Source organism: Ornithorhynchus anatinus, chromosome X5, assembly GCF_004115215.2.
Source record: "Ornithorhynchus anatinus isolate Pmale09 chromosome X5, mOrnAna1.pri.v4, whole genome shotgun sequence".
NCBI lineage: Eukaryota > Metazoa > Chordata > Mammalia > Monotremata > Ornithorhynchidae > Ornithorhynchus > Ornithorhynchus anatinus.
In genome coordinates, this window is record NC_041753.1 from 41,213,418 (window position 1) to 41,239,180 (window position 25,763).

General features: G+C 39.9%; 1 protein-coding gene across 8 annotated transcripts in view; it reads right to left on the minus strand.

The window, feature by feature from the left end:
- Positions 1 to 25,763, minus strand: part of SVEP1 (sushi, von Willebrand factor type A, EGF and pentraxin domain containing 1) — a 230,211-nt gene that overhangs the window by 112,885 nt on the left and 91,563 nt on the right. For 7 of the 8 annotated variants that reach the window (XM_029055005.2, XM_029055000.2, XM_029054999.2 and 4 more), the window contains exons 6-12: positions 25,179 to 25,358; positions 15,403 to 15,600; positions 11,666 to 11,784; positions 7,764 to 7,893; positions 2,795 to 2,902; positions 2,247 to 2,378; positions 847 to 1,041 (exon numbers count right to left, since the gene is read on the minus strand). In XM_029055005.2, coding sequence (XP_028910838.1) covers positions 847 to 1,041; positions 2,247 to 2,378; positions 2,795 to 2,902; positions 7,764 to 7,893; positions 11,666 to 11,784; positions 15,403 to 15,600; positions 25,179 to 25,358 — 1,062 coding nt within the window. The remainder of the gene's footprint in view (positions 1 to 846; positions 1,042 to 2,246; positions 2,379 to 2,794; positions 2,903 to 7,763; positions 7,894 to 11,665; positions 11,785 to 15,402; positions 15,601 to 25,178; positions 25,359 to 25,763) is intronic. The other variant, XM_029055004.2, reaches the window with a different exon arrangement.

Here is a 25,763-nt window from a genome sequence, read left to right on the forward strand (position 1 = left end):
GGAAAAATGGAGAGTGGGAGGGGAAGGGGGTGGGAGGTGGAGGAGTCAAAAGGATGGAGGGGCAGAGGTAGATGAGGAGAAAGGGAGAAAGTGTATGTGAATGTTTGACATGGTGGGTGGGAGGAGTGTGTGATATATGAGGGATGCGACTGTTTGTCTCTCCTTTCTGTCGCTCATTCCCTTTCCTCCTTTCTTTCATCCCCTAAATCTTGGATCACTGTCTCTGCCCCCAAGGAAACCCAGTGCCAGAACACTGGTTTTGGAAGAAATTAATAGTTCTACTTTCCAAATTCATTTTCTTTTTAATATTGAATAATAATGTATTAGGTAATAATTTTACCAAAGATGTATTAGTAATTTGAAGAGGCTTTTTTTAAAAGCAGTATATAACTGGACAAATAGTCCATCAACAAGAATGGGCTTGACGAACCTGAATCTTTATATCTTATATACATCTAAAGATGAAATAACTGGAAACACTCAATCCAATCACTTAAACGAAACCTTGAACCACATATATGCTTTTCTGAATTTTAAAAGTTACTGTTAATGCATTCAATTTGGGGATAGGATTGTGCTCTATGTTTCAAACTAATATGTGACTACTTCACAGTTGGTGGAACTCCCTGCAACAGCTCTGATTTTTTGAGAAAACATATGCTCATATATATACTTATAAGTATACAAGTATATAAGTATATACATAAGTATAAAAGTATATATATATATGTATGTGTATACTTATATATGGATAGGTGTATATCATATATATATATATATTATGTATATATTCCAAAAGCTATGCCCAAGACATCCATTTTATCACAGAAACTAAGTAAAACTTACAAGCACAGTCTGGCCATTCAGTAGAATATGGTGGTTTCCAGATACCATCTTCAAAGGCACAGTAGTACTTTTCAGTGGACCCTTCTGTAAAATCATAGCCCTCCAAGCAGCTTAATGTACAGTTGAGTCCAACGCTGTCCTTTCTACATTTTAAATCCCCATTTACTGGAGTGAAGGGGACTTCACAGGGAGAACCTAGTAAAGACAAGCTGGTTTTGATATAATGCAGTATGATTGAGAAAACACAGATAACTGGAACATGGATTATTTCAACCTACAAGAACCTAGTTATTTATGATCTCTACTTTATTCAGGCAAGAAGAATGCTAGTTGGCTTTCAGAAATTCCATGCATCAGGAATACCTGACCAATCAACATCTATTTTATCACTGCTTCCAAACAGTGGCAAAAGGGCCAAGGGCACTTTAGGGAGGAATGGCAAAGGAGCAGTCTATCCTGCTGAGCCAAGGAGAGACCTGAATGTTGGGAACCAGAAGAGAGGTTAGCAGGGCTGGGCCCCCCTACAGCTAATTCTATTACCAGCCTCCCAATTTTCCTCCAAAAGCTCCTCTTAAGTGCCCACTATCCAGTTCTCCCCAACCCCAGCTCTCCCCAACCCTCCTGCATTTAACAAGGTGCTTACAATGTAATCTTGAACCTGAAAGGCAGAAATGCCTAGCCATCTAACTAGCTGGCTAAAAAGACATCATTTAACTAGTGATCTAAATACACACACATACTCCTTCAGTAAAATAGAAAATTGTCTGAATGACAATTTGTGGTCAATAAAATTACATTTTCAGTGCCAATCTAGATAAAGTGTTCTTATTTTTTTCATCCTATAAAAGCTTAAGGGATTAGTTGAAAATATGGTTAATTTAAGAAACCTAAAAAATGGGCTATGGAAAATCTTTCAAGAGCTAGCTGTATTTCCATAGCAATATGACTTCTGATGGCAGTATTCATTCATTCAATTGTATTTATTGAGCACTTACTGTGTGCAGAGCACTGTACTAAGCACTTGGAAAGTACAATTCAGCAACAAAGAGAGAAAATCCCTGCCCACAATGGGCTCACAGTCTAGAAGAGGGGAGTCAGACATCAATACAAGTAAACAGGCATCAACAGCATCAATATAACAGGCATTAATATAAATAAATAGAATTATAGACATATATGTATATACACAAATGCTGTGGGGTGGGGAGGGGGAAGTAGAGCAAAGGGAGCAAGTTGCGGCATACCAATTCTGTGCATCTGCTTTTCCATTTTTATTAAATGTGTTATTTTTCACAGTCTCGTTTCTTGGATCAAAAAAAAAGGACAACAGAAGTTGCATTTCTCAAAACACTCCATTCAGCATTTAGGGAATATTTTCTGGAAGAACTAGGCAAACATACCTTTGATGATGATGTGAATCTCACATGTTCGATTATTGCCCGATGGGTCAGTGGCAGTGTACTGAACTGTTGTTTCTCCATGTGGAAAAAGATCTCCTGGGGAATGACTTCTAGTGATAGTAAGTGAGGCTCCTGGAAAAATAGTCAAAATTTAAAAAAATGGTGTACTTTGAACAGGAATATTGTAATTTTATTCAAGCAAGGCCAATCTGAATGCAATAGATTACATTCTAATACCATTAGCACTGAAGCATTATGAAAGATGCACTATACAAAGGCAAGTGTATACCCCAGCACTTAGAACAGTGCTCGGCACATAGTAAGCGCTTAACAAATACCAACATCATCATTATTATTATTAAGTGACATATATGTAATACTTGTGTTGGTTGAGTACATCTTGCAGACAAAAGACCAAGATATTTAGCACCAATCACTTGAAAGGATGGTCTTGCAATATGTGGTTTGAGGTGCCCTTCATCACCCAATACCTGTCTTCTCCCGGTAAGGCTACTGCTGTTGTTCTGGGTCTTTTCAATTATGCTCACCTGAGTTGTCTGAGAACTGAGGCTCTTCCCACATTGCTCCGTACTCGTTCTCGGACACCTGGATTGGTGGTGGGGACCTGCATCTGTCAATAACAGGTGGTTCTATATCTAAAGAACAAGAAAGTGGTAGCATGAAATCTCAGGCAAAACTCATGTGTAATGCTAAATATAGATTGAGCAGTGTGTGTGTGTGACACAGAGAGAGTCCACGTGTATGTGTGTGTGTGTGTGCATATGTACTTGTGCTGAGCTAAACCAAGAATAGCAGAGAACTGAGTCTTTCACTGCTCAAGAAGCCTCTGAAGATGCCTAATGATAATGATAATAATGGTATTTGTTAAGTACTTACTGTGTGCCAAGCACTGTATTAAGTGCTGGGGTAGATATAAGGTAATCAGGTTGGACACAGTCCCTGTCCCACATCCGGCTCACGGTCTTAATCCCCATTTTACAGATGAGGGAATTTAGGCACACAGAAGTGAAGTGACTTGCCCAAGGTCACATAGCAGACAAGTGGCAGAGTTGGGATTAGAACCCATGTCCTCTGAATCCCAAACTCATACTCTTGCCACTAGGCCATGCTGCTTAGAACCAAGCCCCACTTTATGTAGGAAAGCATGAAAATAATGACACATCTATACCTGTTTTTAGGGCCACAAATACAGGAGCAACACCATGCACACACACACACACAAGTGATTATTTTATAGGGATTGATTCAATCACCCTGGATTAGCCAATACATACGGGTATCCCTCACATTTTAAACCAGGGGTGCTTCCTAAAGAAAAAGCAGTATAAAATGAGTTGATGTATAATGAGCCACTTTTACACAATTAGACGGAGTTTCGAGTTCCAGATCAGAGGTGAGCATCTTATCCATGCTACCAAAACTAAAAGTAGTCCCCTAAGAGTTTGCCAAGAGAGGAGAGAAAATGAGATTTAGTTGGGGAAGGCCTCTTGGAGGAGATGTACTTTTAATAAGGCTTTGAAGATAGGTAGAGGGATCGTCTCTCAGATATGAAGTGGGAGGGCATTCCAGGCCAGAGGCAGGGTGTGGGCAAGAGGTTGGAGGTGAGATGGACAAGATCAAGGTACAGTGAATACCTTGCTTTACACTGTGGATCTGTTCTGAGGGAAAGCAAAATTCATTACAAGTGATCAGAGGTATGGAGCAGCTTCCAAACAAGGCTAAAATAAAAAGAAGAGGATTTTTCCTTCTGGAAAGGTGAATGTTGAGGAGAGTTATCATTGAATTTACAAAATGATGAAGGGTATTTTCTGGGTAAACTGAGAACTTTGTTACCAGATCCCATAACACCAACATCAGTTGACACTTCTTGAACTGTGGCAATAGTAGGTTCACAACAAACAAAATAAACAAAATAAATTAATTTTCACACAGTATGAAGCAACCAATCATATTTATTGAGTGCTTACTGTGTGCAGAGCACTGTACTAAGCACTTGGTAGACAGAGTTGGTAGACACATTCCCTGACCTCAATGAGCTCACAGTCTAGATGGGGAGACAGACATTAAAATAAATAAATAAAAATTATGGCTGTGTACATAAGTTCTGTGGGGCTGAGGGGTGAATAAAGGGAGCAAATCAGGGTGATGCAGAAGGAAGTGGGAGAAGAGGAAATGAGGGCTTAGTCAGGGAAGGTCTCCTGGAGGAGATGTGTCTTCAATAAGGTTCTGAAGATGGAGAGAATAATTGTTTATCAGATATGAAGAGGAATGGCATTCCAAGACAGAGGCAGGATGTGAATGAGTGGTCAGGAACGATACAGACGAGATCAAGGTACAGTGAATACGCTGGCATAAGAGGAACAAATTGTGTGGGCTGGGCTGTAATAGGAGAGCAGGGAGATGAGGCAGGAGGGGGCAACTCCATGGAATGTATTACCATAGGAAATTGTGCAGGCTGAAAATCTCAATAGGTTCAAGAAGAGTTTAGATAAATTCATGGAGTAGAGGTCTACAATAGGTTACTACAGGGAAAAGTTAGGGACATTTAAAAACACATTCCTAGTTTTGGGGCTGGAGGGCCAATAAGGATCGAATACTAAGCTGGAAGGACTGTTTGATCCAATAAAATGTTACCTCTGTTCATTAAAGTAGTGTTAGGTGTCAGACCAAATAAAAGGGCAAGTGTGAATCAATGTAAAATTATTATAAATAAATCATATTTATTGAGTGCTTACTATGCGCAGAGCGCTGTACTAAGCACTTGGGAGAGTACAATATAACAATAAATTGATACATTTCCTTCCCAAAATGACCTTACAGTCTAGAGGGATACAGCAAATTAGGTTTAGCACAGTCCCTGTCTTCATGGGGCTCACAGTCTTAATCCCTATTTTACAGGTGTGGTAACTGAGGCCAGGGAAATGAAGTGACTTGCCCAAGGCCACACAGCAGACAAGTGGCGGAGCCGGGATTAGAACCTATTACTTTGTGACTCCCAGGCTTGTGCTCTATCCACTATGCCATGCTGCTTCCCTAAATGTAAACGAAACAGTATAATCTGTTGTGAATGTATTTAAACCCTAGTTTTCCCTGGTGCTCACCAAAGGTGCTAGAAAGGCTGTTGGTACTGAATACCCTACCTCCTTTTCCCACCGTGCCCTGGTCCTTCTTGTATCTCTCAATTTGTGATACCTTACTTGTAATAAAATATAATAAATGAACCATATTGGAGAATTGGACGGCTCCCTCTAGATTGTAAAATCCTTTTGGGCAGGAAGCATGTCTATCAACCCTATTGTATTGTACTCTCCTGAGGACTTAGTACAGTGCTCTGTACACAGTGAGTGCTCCATAAATGCCATTGGCTGATTGATTCCATGCAGTTTAAGTTCTGGGTATCAACAGCTTTCCAACTACCTAAATGTAGCACTACACCATCTCTTCTAAATTAAGCAGAATAATCTCTTCTACAGTCTTACCCTTTCTTTAATTTTATTAAAGTGGAAATAGAGCTAGAGTCCAGTTATATATTTTAATAGATTTCAAAGTAGTTTATGTCCCAGAGTCATGGCTATCAAAATCATTTTTTTCCTTATGGTTAACACTAGAAACTTGATTAATTTACTCACAGTGTTCAAAATCCCACAGTGTCAGTAGAAGCCCTACTAAAATCACATCTCATCCAAAAGGCCTTGCTGGACTAATCCCTCATTCGTTCTAACTTCTGCTTTGCCTATGAACCTGGCTCTGTACCCTTAAAAGACTTGATGTTCACCTCATCCTTAGCCCCACAGGACTCACGTACATTTCCTTATACTCTGCTGCCACTTCCTCTATCTGTAATTTATTTTAATGTTTTTCTCCCCCACTAGACTATAAGCTCTTTGTGGACAGATCTCATGCTGCTAACTCTGTTGCACTGTACTTTCCCAAGTGTTTAGTTCAGTGCTCTGCACTCAAGCACTCAAGAAATTAGAGAAGCAGTGCATCTTAGTGGATAGAGCATGGGCCTGAAAGTCAGAAGGACCTGGTTCTAATCCCATATCCACCACTTGTCTGCTATGTGACCCTTGGCAAGTCACTTCACTTCTCTGTGCCTCACTTACCTCATCTGTAAAATGGGGATTAAGACTGGGAGTCTGATGTGGGATAGGGACTTGGTCCAACCTGATTTGCTTAAATGTACCCCAGCACTTAGCTCAGTGCCTGGCATGTAGTAAGTACTTAATACTACAATTATTAATATCATTATTAGTAATAAATACCACTGACTGATTTCTGTCTCATCACAGCTGGAAATGCCTCTGGACTAAAGCTACTTGAAGAAATTCATTCATTCAATAGTATTTACTGAGCGCTTACTATGTGCAGAGCACTGTACTAAGCACTTGGAATGTACAATTCCGCAACAGATAGAGACAATCCCTGCCCAATGATGGGCTCACTGTCTAAACGGGGGAGACAGACAGCAAAGCAAAACAGAACAAAACAAAAACAAGACAACATCATCAAGATAAATAGAATCAAGGAGATGTACACCTCATTATCAAAATAAATAGGATAATAAATAATATATACAAATGAGCCCAGTGTTGAGGGGAGGGGAAGGGGCAAATCTGACGGACATCTAACAGAAATTAAAAGAGGTGTTTGCAGGGAAGAATTTAGGAGCCAAAATGCAAGAGGGAAAATGACTGAGTTTTAAACTGAACTGGCTCGATGGCATTTTGGGCAAGGAGGTAGGGTAAAGACTCAGGTACCTTGTCATCGGGGAGCCATGTGAGACCCCCTAAAAATTTCTGCCTCTTTTCTGCTGCCAGTAGTGGTGGCAACACACCATTTGAGTGAAAAATGTGCTAGATCCTTGTAAATAATGAAATAAACTACTAAGTAGGTGGGTATGATGGAGGGGGTTGGGGAGATGAGCGGAAGAGACTATATTTGTGTGATCAATAAAATCTCTAAAAATAGTGGAAGTCAAGAGATGAGGGGTGAGGAGTGGCAGGGAATGATTGATTCTCTTTAATTATATGAAAGAGCTCAGTCATCATATTGGGGTTGGCTTAGAAATGTCTCCCCACAGCACTTACATAAATGTCTTTAAATTATATATTATAAATCATTTATATTACTTTCCATCTCCCCTTCTAGGTTTTTAAGCTCACTGTAGGCAGGGAAGGTGTATGTTAAATGTGTTGTACTGTACTCTCCCAAGTGCTTAGTACAGTGCTCTGCACATGGTAAGAGCTCCATAAATATTATTGATTGATTGATTGGTATGTATTTATGAATCAAGTGAAATATTAAGTTTTAGACCTAGAATTGAAATTCCACCTTAAAGAGCCTAAGTACCAAAAACATTTTTTCAGGTTTATTTTTTTAAATGGTTATTTCTCTACAGATTTCTAAGGGTTCACTGAAAGAGGGGAGAAAAAAATGAGCAGAGTTTCAGATCATTTTGAGAACTCTATCCAAATATATCCGAGGTGGACTTACCAACAACCTTGACAACGAACGTACAACTGGCCTGATTGCTGGAACGGTCCATTGCTGTGTATGTGATAACAACTTCTCCGATTGGGAAAAGGTACGGAGGAGTAAAAGCTGGAGTAACACGAATTGAGACCTTGTGGATATAAATATAGGATGTATAAAAACCAAAGACCAAATTATCATAAGCAGCAACACACACAGCAACAAAATTGGGGCTCCTACTGTGCATAGAACACTGTACTAACTGATTGGGAGCACACAGTAGAAGTAAAATAAACAGTCCCTGTTTGAGGAGCTTACATCTAATGAGGGGAGATAAGCAGATGAATACTGTAAACATAGAAAAGGGAAAAGAGTAGGGCATAGATACACATGCTGATAACAAAAGTTCTGAATGAATCAATAAACAATAAACATATATACACAAGGGTGTTAAGGTGGCTGATGGAAGGACATGCCCAGTACAGTGAGTGCATCCTTAGCATCAGCATTACACTATTCAGTATCTGGTCTTCTATTTTAAATAAATAGGAGATATTACATTTATATGGTGTGTTTCTGTACAGAGCTTCAAGTGATGAATTAGCTATAAACTCTTTAACTCTCATAACGTGAGTCGTCAGGTATTTTTATTCCCATTTTGCCCCCACAAAAAATCTTAGACCAAAGTGGCTTGAATGGCTAGTCTAAGGTCATTAACTGAGCAGTGGGGTAGATCAATCAATCTGTGGTATTTGTTGAGCACAAATTGTGTGCAGAACACTGTATTAAGCACTTGGTAGAGTATAATAGATTAGGAAGGCACAATCCATATCCTCAAGCAGTTTACAAAGTAGTGGGGAAGACAGATATTAAAATGAATTACAGGTATTCATTCATTCAGGTATGTGAAGCAACGGAGTATAAGGATATGGACATGAGTGCAGTGGGGATAGAGGTGGAATGAGTATCAAGTACACAGGTGAAGCAGAAGAAAGGGAGAATAGGGTGGAGAAATGAGAGATTAGTCAGGGAAGGCATGCTGGAGGAGGTAGGATTTCAGTACGGCTTTGAAGATGGGGAGAGTGGTGCTCTCTCACCTATGATATATCAAGTGGGAGGGAGTCCGGGCAGGAGGGAGGATATGAGCAAAGCCTTGAGAGTGAGAGACACAAAATCAAGGCACAGTAAGTATTTGGGTGTTAGAAGAATGAAGTACATGGGCTGGGTTGTATTGAGAGAAGAGCAAGGATAGGTAGGAGGGAGAGAACTGATTGAGTGCTTAATGCCAATGCTAAGGAGTTACAGTTTAGAGGCAGACATGGGTGAGAGATTAGGTGTGCGATGGACGAGATTGAGGAACAGTGAGTAGGTTGGCAACAAAGGAGTGAAATGTGCAGGCTGGGAGGTAGTAAGAAGTCAGCGAGGTAAGATAGGAGGAGGCAAGGTGGTTGAATGCTTTGAAGCCAATGGTAAGGAGTTTCTGTTTGATGCAGAGATGGATGGGCAACCAATGAAGATTCTTAAAGAGTGGGAAACTTGGACCAAATTTTTTTTAGAAAATGGTCCAGGCAGAAAACTGAAATTTGGAGTGGAGCAGGGAGAAACAGGAGGCAGGGAAGTTTGGAGTAGAGTGGGGAGAGAGAGGAGGCAGGGAAGTGATAGAGTAATTAAGGAGGGATAAGACAAATGACTGGATTAATGTGGTAGCAGTTTGGATGGGGAGGATTGGTCAGATTTTAGCGATGTTGTGAGGGTAGAACTAACTGGATTTGGTGACCGATTCATTCATTCACTCAGTCACATTTATTAAACGCTTTCTCTGTGCAAGAGCACTGTACTAAGCACTTGGGAAAGAACAATACAATACAGATGGAATATGTGGGTTGAGTGACAGAGTTGAGTCGAAAATAATGCCAAGGTTAAGGGCTTGTGAGATAGGGAAGATGGTAGTGCTGTCTACAGTGATGGGAAAGTCAGGGAGAGGACAGGGGTTTATGTGGGAAGATGAGGAGTTCTGTTTCAGATGTGTTAAGTTTGAGGTGTCAGTGGGTCATCTAAGTAGAGAGGTCCTGAAGGCAGGAAGAAATGCAAGACTGAAGAGAGGCTGAGGTTGGACAAGTAGAGGAAGATGAATTTAGAAATAAGGCTTCCAGTTCAGGGCTCTGCCCACTCTCTAATGCCATGTTTCCCCTATTACAGCACCTCATTTGAATTTCTCCAATTCTCATTTTAATACAAATAGTAGGTTATTTATTTGATGCATTTGTATGAATATGGTTTGTGGGCAATTAGTAGCTAGTATAATTCAAATAACAGAACTTTTCTAAAGAGAGTATTTTACTTGCCAAGGCATCTTCTCAAACATGGCACAAAATAATAAATGAAGATTATACTATGCCAATGAATATAATAATTATAATTCTGGTATTTGTTAAGTGCTTACTCTGTGCCAGTCACTGTACTAAGCGATTGGGTAGATACAGGCAAATCGGGTTGGAGACAGTCCCTGTCTCACGTGGGGCTCATTGTCTCAATCCCCATTTTACAGATGAGGCAACTGAGGCCCAGAGAAGGAAAGTGACTTGCCCAAGGTCACACAGCAGATACATGGCAGAGCCTGGATTAGAACCAATGACCTTCTGACTCCCAGACCCATGCTTTATCCACTATGCTGTGCTGCTTCTCAAATTTAAGCACTTACTATGTGCCAGGCACTGTACTAAGCACTGGGGTGGGTACAAGAAAATTGGGTTGGACATAGTCCCTGCCCCACTTGGGGCTCATAGTCTCAATCCCCATTTCACAAATGAGGTCCCTGAGGCCCAGAGAAGTGAAGTGACTTGCCCAAGGTCCCACAGCAGGCAAATGGTGGACCCGTATTAGAACCCATGACCTTCTGACTCCCAGGCCCATGCTCTATCCACTAAGCCATGCTGCTTCTCCTATGTGAATAGGCTGTTTAGGATAATTTATTCATTAAAATTCAACTGTCCTCATATAGATTTTACCTTTAATTCTTTAGTAGTAGTTGGACTAGTAGCATTTATTGAGCTCCCACTTAGTGTAGTGCACTGTACTAGGTGCTTGGAATGTACAGAATAACAAAGTGACATATTCCCTGCCTACAAGGAGTGTACACTCTAATGGGGGAGACAAACATGTTTACAGAGTGCTCAATATAAATGAGTGCTAAGAGCATTATTAATAAGTTCATAAGTGCTAGAGTTGGCAGAAGAGATGATGTGATTAGGGTGGTGGGAAATTAATCAGGAAAGGTTTGTTGGAGGAGGCAGAATTTGAAGGAGGGGAGAGTTGGAGTCTGTCTGATGTGGGAAAGAAGGGTGTTATTAGCCATGGGAACAACATGAATGAGGGGATGGAAGCGGCAGAGTAGCAAATGAAGATAGGCGACTGGTAAAGTGGGACCAGATGGTGGACTGCTCTGAAGTCGATTGTGAGAAGTTTTTGTTTTAGATCTAGTTTATAAAAAGGCCACCAGAGTGGATGGACTTTACTGAAGAAGTCAGTTGGAGCTGTTCATCCATATTTTGGCCACGGCAAGCATCATCAAGGTGTTTATTATAAAGGAACAATGTTATGTGGTGGTGAACTGCATTTCAGGGTCTTGGACTTCTTTCAAACACCGGTAATGATAATAATAATTATGGCATTTGTTAAGTGCTTACAGTGTGCCAAGCAAACAAAACAGACAAGCTTTCATTGATCACTGAATTAAGAACAGGAACCTACAAAGCAGTAAAAGGTTAGCTAAACTATTGAACTAAAACTTGGGCTATGTTTTGAGCTCAGCATATAAAAATTTTAGGAGATTTTAAATTATAACATAGATAAGAGAATATGAGCAGATGATTTAAAAAATGTAAGTATTTTAAAACTAATCCACTTATTTGAGTATATTTTACCTGTTCACCAGAGTTATCTTTTGCCTTTGGAATTTCCCAGCTAATATTAGCGGAATCCTGCTGTTCCAGGGTCTCTGCCTTGATGTTGTCAGGACACTCAATTTGAGGAGCCTCCACATCTGGTCCAGAAAATACATAAATAAGTTACCTGAATGTGCCAACCCCCCAAACAGATACCTCTCTAACAAAAGAGACTCAACTCATTTATTTTAATGCTATGTAACACCTTACAACAGATTTAAGAATCCTTAAGCCTGTGAAAATTATATTTATCTGCAAATTTACACTGTCTTCCACTGTCATCCCTTATCCTTTAAGCAATCTCCACTGTCCTTCTGCTCCCTCTATCAACAGACTAAAAACACATGAGGATCTGCGTGCAGTAAATATACTCAGTAGGTATCTAGTTCCCCCACCCCCACCAAAATAGATTGCCAAGAAAACAGAATAGAAAGGGAATCGAAGAAAAACCAAGTATAGGCATACCTCAGGTTACAAGCATCTCAGTTATATAACCTGAATTTAGCCCAAGGAACATGCTTGATTGGGTCCAATATTCCAGCCAAGAGCTACACTTCTTCTTACTCCCCACCTGATTGTAATAATCAACAGTGAATGGATCTTAGAGGAAACTCTGCCAACAGTTTATGTGCCAGATTTTCAAGGTGTAGAAGAGACCCCTGAGCATTTAGTTAAACTGGAGAGGCAACTTCATTTAAAACAAATGATGCAGATGTTGATGACTTAATTGCATCTGATCCAGAGGAATCATTATCCGATGATGACCTCACTGAACATGGATGATCCAATGCAACATTGCACGATGCCAGAGCAGATGAAGTAGTTATGGTTTCTTCCCCCCAGCTAAAAATCTTGGTATTAAAAACTCTTATTATTGATTTTAGAGAAAACATATAAATATGATTGAAGAAGACCTTAATGGAGCAAGGAGTTCAAAGGTATGAAAGAGACATCCACAAGCAGTGAGTCTGCTACCAGGTACTATTCAACCTAAGCTGGGCAAATTCTTCAACAAAATTGAAAAAAACCACCACTACTACAATCAGCAGAACAAGTGTCTACCTCTGTAGCCTCATAATCTGATAACAACCCCTTGTTTAATATTGGGATGTTATGTTTTGAATTGCTTGAGACAAATGGATTTGTGACATTTACCATTACAGTATCTAGGATGTAAAGGAATTCCATGTTGATTTTCCAGAGGTTCTGGAATGAATACAAGTTTCTAATATGTGAGCCTATGGGATAAAGCACCCCCCACTACAACCATTCACTCTATAACCACATTTTCAATGAATATTAATTGCTTTTAGCTCCTGGGTATATGGGCCATGCTTATTTGTAAAGATGTATGAAATGAAAGTATATAAAGATTTCTTTGATCAGTAATACTGTGTAAATCAGTATGAAAGTTTTATAACAGAACTAGAGATAAGTCATCGACATTTCCTCTATTGGAGAAAACAGTTTTCAGACGTCAGTTCTAGCACTTGAATGTTTTAAAGTAGAGCTTCATTAACCAACTTTGCAGATACTGGGGCATTTGTTTTTCTCTCTAAATGAGAGATTTCATGGTTATAAAGTGATTTTTGTGAGGTCTGAAAAAGGTGTTGGAAAGCAAATGATTTACTTCCTCAAAACAGATGTATCAATAGGGAGTGATCCTATAAAGCCATGGAACCACTGACAAATGACTTCCTCCTTTCATGTTCAGAGATAAGATCTAGGAAGTTTCCCAGAACTGTCTCTCAACCAACAAGTGTTCCATTCCCAGTGAAACAATGTAAGCACCACTTTTTTTTATGGCACTTGTTAAGAACTTACTATGTGTCAAGCACTGCTCTAAGCTCTGGGGTAGAAACAAGATAAACAGGTTAGACATGGTCCCTGTTCCAAATAAGGCTCACAGTCTAAATAGGAAGGAGAACAGGTATTGAAACTCCATTTCACAGTTGAGGAAACTGAGGCACAGAGAAGTGAAGTGACTTGTCCAAGGTCACACAGCAGGCAAATGGCAGAGTTGGGGTTAGAATCCAGGTCCTCTGACTTCCAGACCCATGCTCTTTCCATTAGGCTATTATGCTTTCCTCTAAGTCACCAGTTCTTCTAGCAAGCTAAAATGATTTTACTTCATCCCCTGGCTAGCACCTATTCAAACTCTGAAAATACTATTTAGGTGCTCCTAAATTATACAGTGTCATTTAATGGTTTCCAGTGCCTCTAACATAGAGCCACCTTTAAATTACTCTTTGCTTCTCTTCCTCTGATATTCACCTGTAGTAACAGATATAAGCCTGGAAATTAATGTTATAAAACCCACCCACATATAGGTACCAACTCATTGGAGCAAGTGTCCCCAAAGGCCATGTGGGGTGTGCGATGATTTTTATCTCTACTAGGATTAAATCACTGTAAAACAATTTAACCAATAGGCACTCTCTCCCCTCAATCCCAACTGATATTTTCAGGGTGAAGTGAAGGAGGGAAATGACAATTATGACATGTACCCTTATAGTCTTGGGTTTACCTTTATTTTGTGTCACCACCACCACTGGTCAAAATGGTCAGCACTCACATATACATCAGTTTATTTTGAACTTGCCCTGAAGCCAAGCTTCCTGTTCGGCACATAGTAAGCGCTTAACAAATACCAACATTATTAAATGAGTCCAAAAGCTCTATTTAAAAATAAGCAAATTTTAGAACCACCCCCTGCCAAAAAAAGGCACTTCAAGTTGTACGTCTAGGCTTTCAGTGAGAATTAATTTACATTTCAAAAGTATCATCTTAAAAACAGGCTAGTAGCATATAGCACATATACCGAATGACCAAGAATGGAAAGAGTTGTGATTTCAAGGTTGCAAGCAGGGCAACTTGTATTTACCCCAGTGCTTAGAACAGTGCTTGACACTTAAGTGCTTAGTAAATGTAATAATAGTAATAATAATCTACCTGCTCTTCCTATTTCTTAGGGAGTGAACCCTGTGTGAAAGAGGGACTTTACTTGATCCGATAATTATCTAGTCCAGCTTGAGTTGAGGGGAGGAGGTGAAAGAGGAACATATGTCTTACCTGGTGACAGCTGACTGCAACAGGGAGATTCTCAGTTCCAAGGCCAGAGAGACCTAGCAACTATACCTGATTGTCATGCTACCAGGAGAGGTACTACTACTGTGGGACCTTCCTGGAGACTGACACCATGTCTAAACCGAACTAAATAAGCTTCCTGATACCTCACGGCCCATGAGAACTCAATAAGAGTCTCTTGTTCTTGATGACAATGAGGATGGTGAGAAAGCAGCTGATGTGGACTGAATTTCCTATTTGTGCTATGTAGGTGGAACAATGTGGCCTTAGTGGATGAGAAGCAGCATGGCCTTACAGATAGAGCATGGGCCTGTAGGTCAGAAGGACCTGTGTTCTAATTTTGGCTCTGCCACTTGTCTGCTGGGTGATCTTGGGCAAGTCATTTCACTTCTCCATGCCTCAGTACCCTCATCTGTAAAATGGGGGTTAAGACTGTGAGCCCCATACGGGTCAGGGACTGTGTCCAACCTGATTTGCTTGTATCTACTCCAGCACCTAGAACAGTGCCTGTCACATAGTAAGTGCCTAACAAATACCATAATTGTTATTATTATTATTTTTATTTATGTTTGGCCTTCAATAAAGTCACGTGATTCTACTTTCAGAATATTTCCTTTTTGGTTACAAACCTTTACAGACAGCTGTTTGGGCATCAGAATTCCATTCCCCAGAAATGGTGCATGTTATCTCTCCTGGAGTTCCAGATAAGATGAATCCAGGGGAGCAGCTCAGTTGACATACAGTCCCAATCTTGGCTAGTGTCTGGCCACAGTTTGATGGGTACATCATCACACCGCTAGGTTTCCCCAAAGTAGGGCAAAGGATCTCTAATGAAGGCAAACACAAGAAAGGGATATGCAATGGCAGTGCATGGTTGTCATTAGCTATCTCCTAATGGTCATAAACATTATTCTAAAAGAAGAAAAACTGTGCTTCCCATTGACTTTGGTTACAAAAACTCTTGAAATTAGTCTGATTTTCAAGTGGTGCATGGTGAGTGAGTAAGACTTCCTAACAATGTGCACTAAGTGGTTTAGATCTCAGTACAAATTTCTCCCAACTACCCTTCAACATGGCAAAGCACTGAAAAATTTCCAACTGTTCCACCTGTAAAAATGCCTTTTGTGGGAAAGGCTTAAGATTCTGTCTACTGAGCCCTACATGCTCAAGCACTATTTATTTGATCTTTGCACAAGTGAATCCTGAGTTTTTTTCAACACAGGATAGAAAATTGACTTCATTAGCTACCCCTAACCTTGGCAACAGGAATAAGCAGACTTCATGTAGGTTTTTGAAGGTTTAAAATGCCTAACTTTTTAAAAACCACAGCCCAGTTGTTTGACTATCTTGGAAAATCACATTCTATTTGGAGATGGGTCTTTTACTATAAGAGCGATGGTAGTAGGAAAGAGAGGAAGTCCAGCATCAGATTGACAATATGCACAGAGGATAAAAATGTGTTATTGCATGCTAATCAAAAATAATGAATTAAACTCTTAATGAAGGTAATAAAGTGCTTACAATGGGAGCTCCCTGAAACAGACTATAGCCTATTGTTTCTCTTTTTAGTAACTCATATTCATGTACTTGTGAGATTACAGAAGACTGTTTCTGTTTCACTTAGGGGTAACCTCAAAGAATGAAGAGAAACAAGTTCTCATCCACTCCATGTCCCCTCCCTTTCTCATGAAGAACCTTCCAGAAGTTATTTAATTGATCCCCCTGGCTTTAAAGCAAAACCATCTCAGACAAAAGAGATGCTTTTCTATTTTTAAAGATCTTCAGGGAAAGACACCCTAAAGCACCCTGAGCAACTCTCATCAGTATACAAAGAACTTTCATCTTCAGCTAATCTAATATGATCTGCTCATAAATCCATTTCCTTTTAGTTTGCCATCAAAAGAAGTATACATAAACTTTTCATACCTAGAATAAAAGTGAAATTTTCCCTAAACTTTCTCTTTCATTATTTGATTTCAAAGGATAATTAATGATATAATATATTCTTGATTAATTGCACTAATGGAGGAGAGATGTAGAACAAGTTCTAGAATATAAATTTAGCAGAGGATTCTTGCCCAGAAAGTTTTGCTGTCACTTAGTGAAGGTGGGAGAGCAGCGTGGCTCAGTGGAAAGAGCCCAGGCTTGGGAGTCAGAGGTCATGGGTTCGAATCCTGACTCTGCCACTTGTCAGCTGTGTGACTGGGGCAAGTCACTTAACTTCTCTGTGCCTCAGTTACCTCATCTGTAAAATGGGGATTAAGACTGTGAGCCTCATGTGGGACAACCTGATTACCCTGTATCTACCTCAGTGCTTAGAACAGTGCTCTGCACATAGTAAGCGCTTAACAAATACCAACATTATTATAAAGACCTGATTCATAGGCAAGGGTGACAATACATATATTCACTCAAAAACAAATACACACACACAGTGGATGTCACATGCATGTTATTCATAGAGATATAAATCCTCACACTCAAACAGTTATGCACAGCATGGAGCAAAGAAGCAATAGAAAGAGAATGTAAGGGAAAACAATAGCTAAATGTAGCCACCTGAAAGGCTGTCAGTGTTGTATTGCACTCTTCCAAGTGCTTAGGACAGTGTTCTGTACATAGCAAGCGATCTATAGATATTATCGAATGATTGAAAATGGCATTTGACATAGAGAATGCCAGTGTTACAAATGCTGTCTATCCTAGGAAAAACTAATATTCTAAATCAGGGGGAACACTTAATTACATGCAAAAGATTTTTTATATTATCATTTAAATTAATTTAAAAATCTATAAATTCACTGTTGCTCCAGCCAAACTACAGAATTTAAACTACCTCAGTTAGAACAATGAGATATGAACTAATGCAAGTTGCTTTTCCAATATTATTACCATTAAGAAAGTTAATGAAAACTACCATTAGCAGACTGAGTCTATAAAACTTTATTCAGGGTGGTAATAAAATAGCTAGTCAAATTATATTGGCTAAAGACAAAAGAGCATGGCTGTGAAATTTCTTTTCAAGTTTTACATGATAGTTCAGGGAAGAATATAGTTTGAAAAATAACAAGTGACATTGATTATATCAACACTAGAGGGCAATAGTGGCATAGTATCACTGCCAACTAGTTTTACAGTGTAAAATGCACCAGGTACAAAAACCTTATTGAGTTGAAAATTTTCTGCTGGCTCAGAAGCAGATTCTGACATCAATTTCCAGATTCCACTAATATCCTCAGGTTTGGCAAAACAGAATAAATCAAACACAACTGGAGCAACCAGCGTGGCTTAGTGGAAAGAGCACGGGTTTGGGAGTCAGAGGTCGTGGGTTCTAATCCCGACTCCGCCACTTGTCTGCTGTGTGACCTGGGGCAAGTCACTTAACTTATCTGGGCCTCAGTTTCCTCATCTATAAAAATGGGGATTAAAAAATGTGAGCCCCACGTGGGGCAATCTGATTACCCTGTATCTACCCCAGCGCTTAGAACAGTGCTCTGCACATAGTAAGCACTTAACAAACACCATAATTATTATACCACCTCCACTTTTTTAGATGCATTATGCAAATTTTGTCATCTTCAGAGGTAATTCTAAATGATCTGCTGTTAAATTTATTTTCTTAATGAACCACCAAATCTTCCTTTTCTTTTTCTGAGAGGAACAATATTCGCTACATTTCCACAATGTTAAAAACAGCTAAACATAACCTTACTCAATATCAAAAACAGCTTTAGAATGCACTCGAGGACCACATCATTTCCTCCATAAAACTGGGTTAAAAGAAAGCAGACTATTTTCTGTTGCACTAGCAGGATTCTAACAATTTCTAATCTAGTGGTGTTTGAGTTTCTAGCCAAGCTGCATACAAATAAACAAGAAGACATATTGGATCATAATAAAAAGACAATGACACATTTACAACTTACATCAAAGAAAGAAGATGTGCCTATTTCAACTGATTTTGAAATAGCTATGAGACATTCCAGGACTGTCTTACTTCTAATAGCCAATAGTACCACTCAAAGTGGAGTTGCAAACATTTCAACATCTCATCTTATAAATCATTATTATCATTGCAGTTATTGTTATGGTATTTGTTAAGCGCTTACTATGCATTAACCACTCTTTTAAACACTAAGGTAGATACAAGTTAATCAGATCGGACACAGTCCCTGTCCCACAGGGGCCTCACAGATTAAGAAGAATCAGGGCACATTGAAGTGATGATTCTAGTTTTACAGGTGTTGGACCCAACAACCAGAAAGGTTAGGTGAGCAGGAACATATCCCTCAGTGATTCAGCACCTTTTAGCTCTGATCACATCATTAATTAATGCTATTTATTGAGCATTCATTCACTGTGAGCTGAGCACTATACTAACCACTTGGGAGAGTGAAATACAATAGAGTTGGTAAACATGATCCCTACTCTCAAAAAGCTTATAAATATCCCTTTATAAATCAACTATCTCACAAGCCAAATTCAGAAAAAGCTTGGCATTAATCCAAAATAAGATTTAAAGTAATCATGTTAATGTCAATAGGCAGCAAATCTATCAGCCGTATTTCTTGAGCACTTACTGTGTGCAGAGCACTGCACTAAGTTCTTGGGAGAATACAGCATCACTGATGCTAACATTAGTGTGCCATTGATCACTGAGCAGCTGTCATTACTCAGTTGAGTCCACAGACAAATTTATAGGTGAACATGGAGGATTTGGGAGCAACACAACCTCTTGCATTGGTTTTGAGCAAGGAAAGATCCTCGCAGTGCTACTGGCTCTGTTCCTCATCAGGCTATCTATTACTTGATGCTGCCTTTTTACATCTCAGTCTTTTTACTAGGCGAGCAACACCACTTTCTATTTTTTATGGTATTTGTTCAGTGCTTACTATGTGTCAAACACTGTTTTAAGTGCTGGGGTAGATACAAGTTTAGCAGGGTGGATAGAGTCCCTGTCCCACATGGGGCTCACAGTCTAAGTAGGAGGGAGTAGGATTTCACCCCCATTTTACAGTTGAGGAAACTGAGGCACAGAGAAGTTAAGTGACTTGCCCAAGGTCACCCCGTAAGCAATTGGCAGAGTCAGGATTAGAACCCAGGTCCTCTGTCTCAAGGCCTGTACTCTTCCCACTAGGCCATGCTGTGTCTCACCAAGTTAGTTTGCTGCGATGGTCTTAATGTCATGATTTCAGTTTCTATAGGCAGGGGATGCCAGTATAGCGCTTGATCTGATTTAGCAACTCTTTAGCCCTGGCTCATTTTCAGAAAACTAGTTAGCACCAATTGCCAGCGTCCATATCCTTGCTGTCCCTTCTCTTTTCACATTAGTTCTTGTTCTAGAAGGGCTGATGTGCTGCTGTCATCAACTCTGTAGGCAGAGAATTTGATATTTTCGATTAGCAATCTCCAAACTGTGGTCCAATGGTGTGAGTCAGGTCACAGATGGCCACCAGCGTGGTTCAGTCCCCCTCCTCCCCCGCCTCCAGGGTGTTTCAAATGATCTGCCGAAGAACTGGATCTTGGCTAATAGGGTGAAACCCTTCCCCTCAGTCCTAGGGTAGAACGCACTGGTGACTTTTAGGAGAAAAAGTTAGTCTTTTATGGTGGGCGATAGGAAGTCTGACTGAATCAATCAATTGTATTTATTGAGCACTTACTATGTGCAGACCTCTGTACTAAGAACTTTGAAGAGTACAGTATAACAGAGTTAATTCCTTTTTTTGGTTAAGGAATTTAAGCGCTTACTATGTGCCAGACACTAAGCACTGGAATATTCCTGTAATAAGTGACCTCAAGCCTGATCCATTACATGTGGTAAGTTGTTTTTCTCTCTCCAAGCTACAGCTGGGATGAAAAAAGGAAGGTTAGTGTGGATTAACTTGGTCATAAGCATCATTTGTGGATGATTTCAGCAGGAACTCAGGTTTTCTGGGATTTCTCAAGCAGTTACCATAAATCCTGCTGATCAGACTATCTTTAAGATGGGTGGTCTGTTAATCAGTCTTAAAAGTTTACAGGGCATGTACATACCTGTACCTTGAAAATAGCTTCAAAATTCTGTATTTTTTTATTTGTGTTCCAAATTAAATCTTGGATTTTCTTTTTTTTTTTTTTAAAAAGAAAAAAACCCTTGCCTGTTTGGTGGAACAGTTCAAGTATGGTCACTGAGGCCTAATCAGTATTATTGATGGAATCCTGCGTGGAATTTCCAGGTCCATACCTTCACCTGGTGCTTATAAATACAGGATGGTTGACACCGGTCCTGATTTATGGATATTTAACAATGTGACTCCAAATTCACTCCAGAAAGAAATATCGATCTCCCTACCTTCAAAATCTTATTAAAAGCACATCTCCTCCAAGAAACCTTTCCCAAATAAACCCTCATTTCCTCTTCTCCCACTCCTTTGTATTGCCTTTGCACTTGGATTTTTACCCTTTATTTACCCCACCCTCAGTCCCACAGTACCTATGTACATGGGAAGCAGCATGCTAGTGGAAAGAGCATAGCCCTGTGAGTCGGAGGAATTGGGTTCTAATTCCAACCTTGCCACTTGTCTGCTGTGTGACCTTGGGGACGTAGCTTAACTTCTCTATGGCTCAGTTCCCTCATCAGTAAAATGGGGGTTTAATATCTGTTCTCCCTCCTACTTGGACTGTAGGACAGAGACTGTTTCCCACCTGAGTATCTGGAATCTACCCCAGTGCTTAGTACAGTTCCTGGCACATAGTACTTAAATATCATAATTTTCATTATTATTATAATATCTGTAATTTATATTAATGTCTGTTTCCCCCTATATACTGTAAGATTTCTTGCAGCTCTCTCTGTCTTCAATTTGTCACTGGCTACATGAGCCTCCTCCTTGCTCCTCTCTGTCCTCAACATACACTTCTTTTTTTATAATAATAATAATAATGGTATTTGTTAAGCATTTACTACGTTGCCAAGCACCATTCTAAATGCTGGGGTAGATACAAGGTTATCAGGTTGTCCCACGTGGGGCTCACAGCCTTAATCCCCATTTTACAGATGAGGTAACTGAGGCACAGAGAAGTTAAGTGACTTTCCCAAAGTCACACAGCTGACAAGTGGCTGAGTCAGGATTCAAATCCACAACCTCTGACTCCCAAGCCCGTGCTCTTGCCACTAAGCCATGCTGCTTCTCCGTTTATTCATGAACAGCATCCAGCACAGTGTAGTGCTTAAGATACAATCAAAAGTTTATGGTGGAAAAAATAAAGGAATTATAATGTTCATGAAGCAGAAATAGCATTTTAAAAATACAATGCTTGAGAATAGGCTAGTTTCTGTATGGGTTAGCCTTCATAAAAATATAAAAATAACAATAAGTAAAACACATTCTCATTGTCCTACTTCATACCTGATTGAGGCCCTAAGAAAATCCTAGTTTAAACTATTACGGTAAGTAGTAGGATAAGTATCTTTTGAATTTCTTTGTTTACAGTAATTTATTTCAGATGTGTTCACTGGAAAGGCTATTACTATAGCAAATTTCTTTCATAATTGTGTTTGTGTTTATTTTAGTGATTGCATAACTTCAGTTGCTCTGTCTGTGCAATTTCCTGACTGGGGCTGTCTACTCAGGTGCCCTTCCAGTGACTTCTGAATCACCCATTGTTAGTTCTTATAAAACACAGATATATGCTCCCTCTTGGCATCTTAATCTAAATCCTTTGAGCTAATGCACCATGTATGAGAGTGAATAGAGGCATTTTAAATGAAATGCTTTGAATGTGTTGTTCTACAGGCAATTCACTTCAGGGTGGGCGAAAACACTAGTTTTTATTCCCCAGCAGCTCACAAATAAACTCTTTGAGAAACTATATTCCATTTACAACTGTAATCTGTTTCCTTAATCCCTATTCATTCATTCATTCAGTAGTATTTATTGAGCACTTACTATGTGCACAGCACTGTACTAAGCACTTGGAATGTACAATTCAGCAACAGATAGAGACAATCTCTGCCCAATAACGGGCTCACAGTCTAAATGGGGGAGACAGACAGCAAAGCAAAACAGAACAAAACAAAACAGTATTGCCAGTATTACTACTGGCCATCACTGTTTTTTATTGAAATATGTGGGTGCATTTTCATTTACTTGTTTGATGTTTAATCAGTAAGCACCAAAAAAATTAATAACATCCATTTTGATGTACTTTCAGAATAAGCGTATCTTCTGAACAGAAGATGATTAGTACAGACACAAAACAAAAAGGTACATCATGTCCACTGAATATGGAATACAAATATCAATTAATCAGTAGGATTTACTGAGTGCTTACAGGGTGCAGAGCAATTAAGCAATCAATTAGGGGTATTTGTTGAGCATTTACTGTGTGTGCAGAGCACTGTGCTAAGCACCTGGGAGAGCACCTGGGAGAAGCAGCTTGGCTCAGTGGAAAGAGCATGGGCTTGGGAGTCAGAGGTCATGGGTTCTAATCCCACCTCTGCCACTTGTCAGCTGTGTGACCTTGGGCAAGTCACTTAACTTCTCTGTGCCTCAGTTCCCTCATCTGTAAAATGGGGATGAAGTCTGTGAGCCCTGCGTGGGACAACTTGATTGCCTTGTATCTCCCCCAGCACTTAGAACAGTGCTCGGCACATAGTAAGCGCTTAACAAATACCAACATTGTTATTATTATTATTACAAGAGAGTTGGTGTACATGTTCCCTGCCCATGTCAAGTTTACAGTCTAAAGGGAGAGAAAAATATTAATATAAATAAATCATGGATATGTACATAAGTGCTATGTGGCTGAGTACCAAAAGGTACGGATCCAAGTGCACAGATGATGCAAAAGGGAGAGGGAGTCAGGAAAAGAGGGCTTAATTGGATAAGGCCTCTTGGAGGAGATATGATCTTTAATAAGAGCACTGTACTAAGCACTTGGGAGAGTACAGTACAATAGAGTGAGTAGATATGATCCTTGCCCATAAGGAGCTTACAATGTAGAGCAGGGAGGCAGACATTAAAATAAATTAGAGTTAGGGGAAATGGAAGTGTAAATATATGAATGTAAGTACTGTGGGGCTGAGGGTGGGGGTAATATCAAGCACTTAGAGGCCCAGATCCAATTGCAGAGGTTATCCAGAAGGGAAGGCGAGTAGGGGAAATGACGAGTTAGTTGGAGAAGGTCTCTTGGAGGAGATGTGATTTTAGAATGGTTTTGAATTTGGAGAGAGTGATGGTTTGTTGTATATGGAAGGGGAGGGAGTTACAGGCTAGAGGGAGGTCGTAGGCGAGGGGTCATTACTGAGATAAATGAGATTGGGGCACAGTGAGTAGGTTGGTGTTAGGGGAATGACATGTATAGGCTGGTTTGTAATAGGAAATCAACTAGGTAAATTAGGAGGGGGTGAACCAAATGAGTACCTCAAAGCTTATGCTAAAGAATTTCTGTATATATACACATATACATCCACCGCTCTGCATATTGAAAGTGTTCAATAATTACCATTGATTGATTGATTATATGCTCCCCGATACTAGAGGGGATAGCAGATTTCTGCAAGGTGAGAGAACAAATAATACAACCTGATTATCTAGACTCTAAGTTTGCTGTGGGCAGGGAATGTGTCTGTTTATTGTTGTACTGTATTCTCCCAAGTGCTCAGTACAGTGCTCTGTTCACAATAAGTGCTCAATAAATACAATTGAATGATTTAATGAATTATCGTGTATCTATCTCAGTGCTATGTACAGTGCCTTGCACAGAGTAAGCTCTAAATAAGTACCATTAAAAAGCAAACAAACATCCTGAGCTAATTTTTCCCTGGGATTATCAGCAACCAGGCCTAGAGAGGGTAGAGAGGAACTTACTGGCAGGGGGCTCACTGAGACTCTGCCACTTTCTCCAGGAATGGTCTAAGTCTATTCCTGAGGGCTACGACATCTTCACTTTGAATTCTACATCATTCTTCTGATCAAAGCACTTTCTATACAAATGCCTGTATCCTCACTATTCTCCTTACACTAGGCAAGAGTCAGGAAGGAAAACAAAATTTTCTCAAAATCAGAAAGAGTCCCAGTTTAAGGCTCTGGCGTGCCCGAGCTAGAGGAAGGCCCAAATGGTTCCCTAGGTCAGAGCATATCCCCTCTTGTCCTCTCCATGTGGAGGCTTGTACAGTTCCCTCCTTGACACTGTGGTTGCTATTTTTAGCCTTGAACAATATCCCCAAAGGAGGTAAATACATAGAGGGGTTGCTTCCCGACAGCTATGGTGGGCCCTCCAAATGGCTGCTGGGGTCCCTTCTGAGGGATGTCTGGCACAGTTTGCCTATTAGTTCAAAAAATAAAAAGGCCTAACTAGGAATTTGAAATTGGAAGAACAATAGAGGAATAAGCAAGATTAAGTATTCAGCTGAAAACCTTACCTTCACAGTGAGGTTCTGCATAGTCCCACTGGGAGTAGTCTTTGCAGGTGAGCTTGGGCACCCCTATAAGTTTATATCCCTCATCACAGGACACATAACACACGGTATTGTATGTAGTTTCACCTGCAGTGCAACTAATATGTCCTCCTTCAGGCTTGCGGAGTGGACGACAACTCCTAGCTACATGAGAAAACAAATGGGCCAGATTTGAGTTTTATAAATGCAGTGAGAATGACCATTATATTATCAACCTTAATGACATCACCATTTTGCAACTGCAGAATGCCTTTCTTCTAAAAGCTGCAAGTGGGTTAAAAGGAATTAATTCATAATTCACAACAACCCTGATACCCTCTAGACTGTAAGCTTGTTATGGACAGGGAACACGTCTAACACCTCTGCTGTAGTGTACCCTCCCAAGTGCTTAGCACAGTGCTCTGTACACAGGAAGCACTCAATAAATACAATTGATGATGACTAGACAGAGAACATAAACACTTCCAACTTTGATTTCTTTCACAGCTAATGATAACAATAACTATGCTGTTTGTTTAGCGCTCACTATGTGCCAAGCATTATACTAAG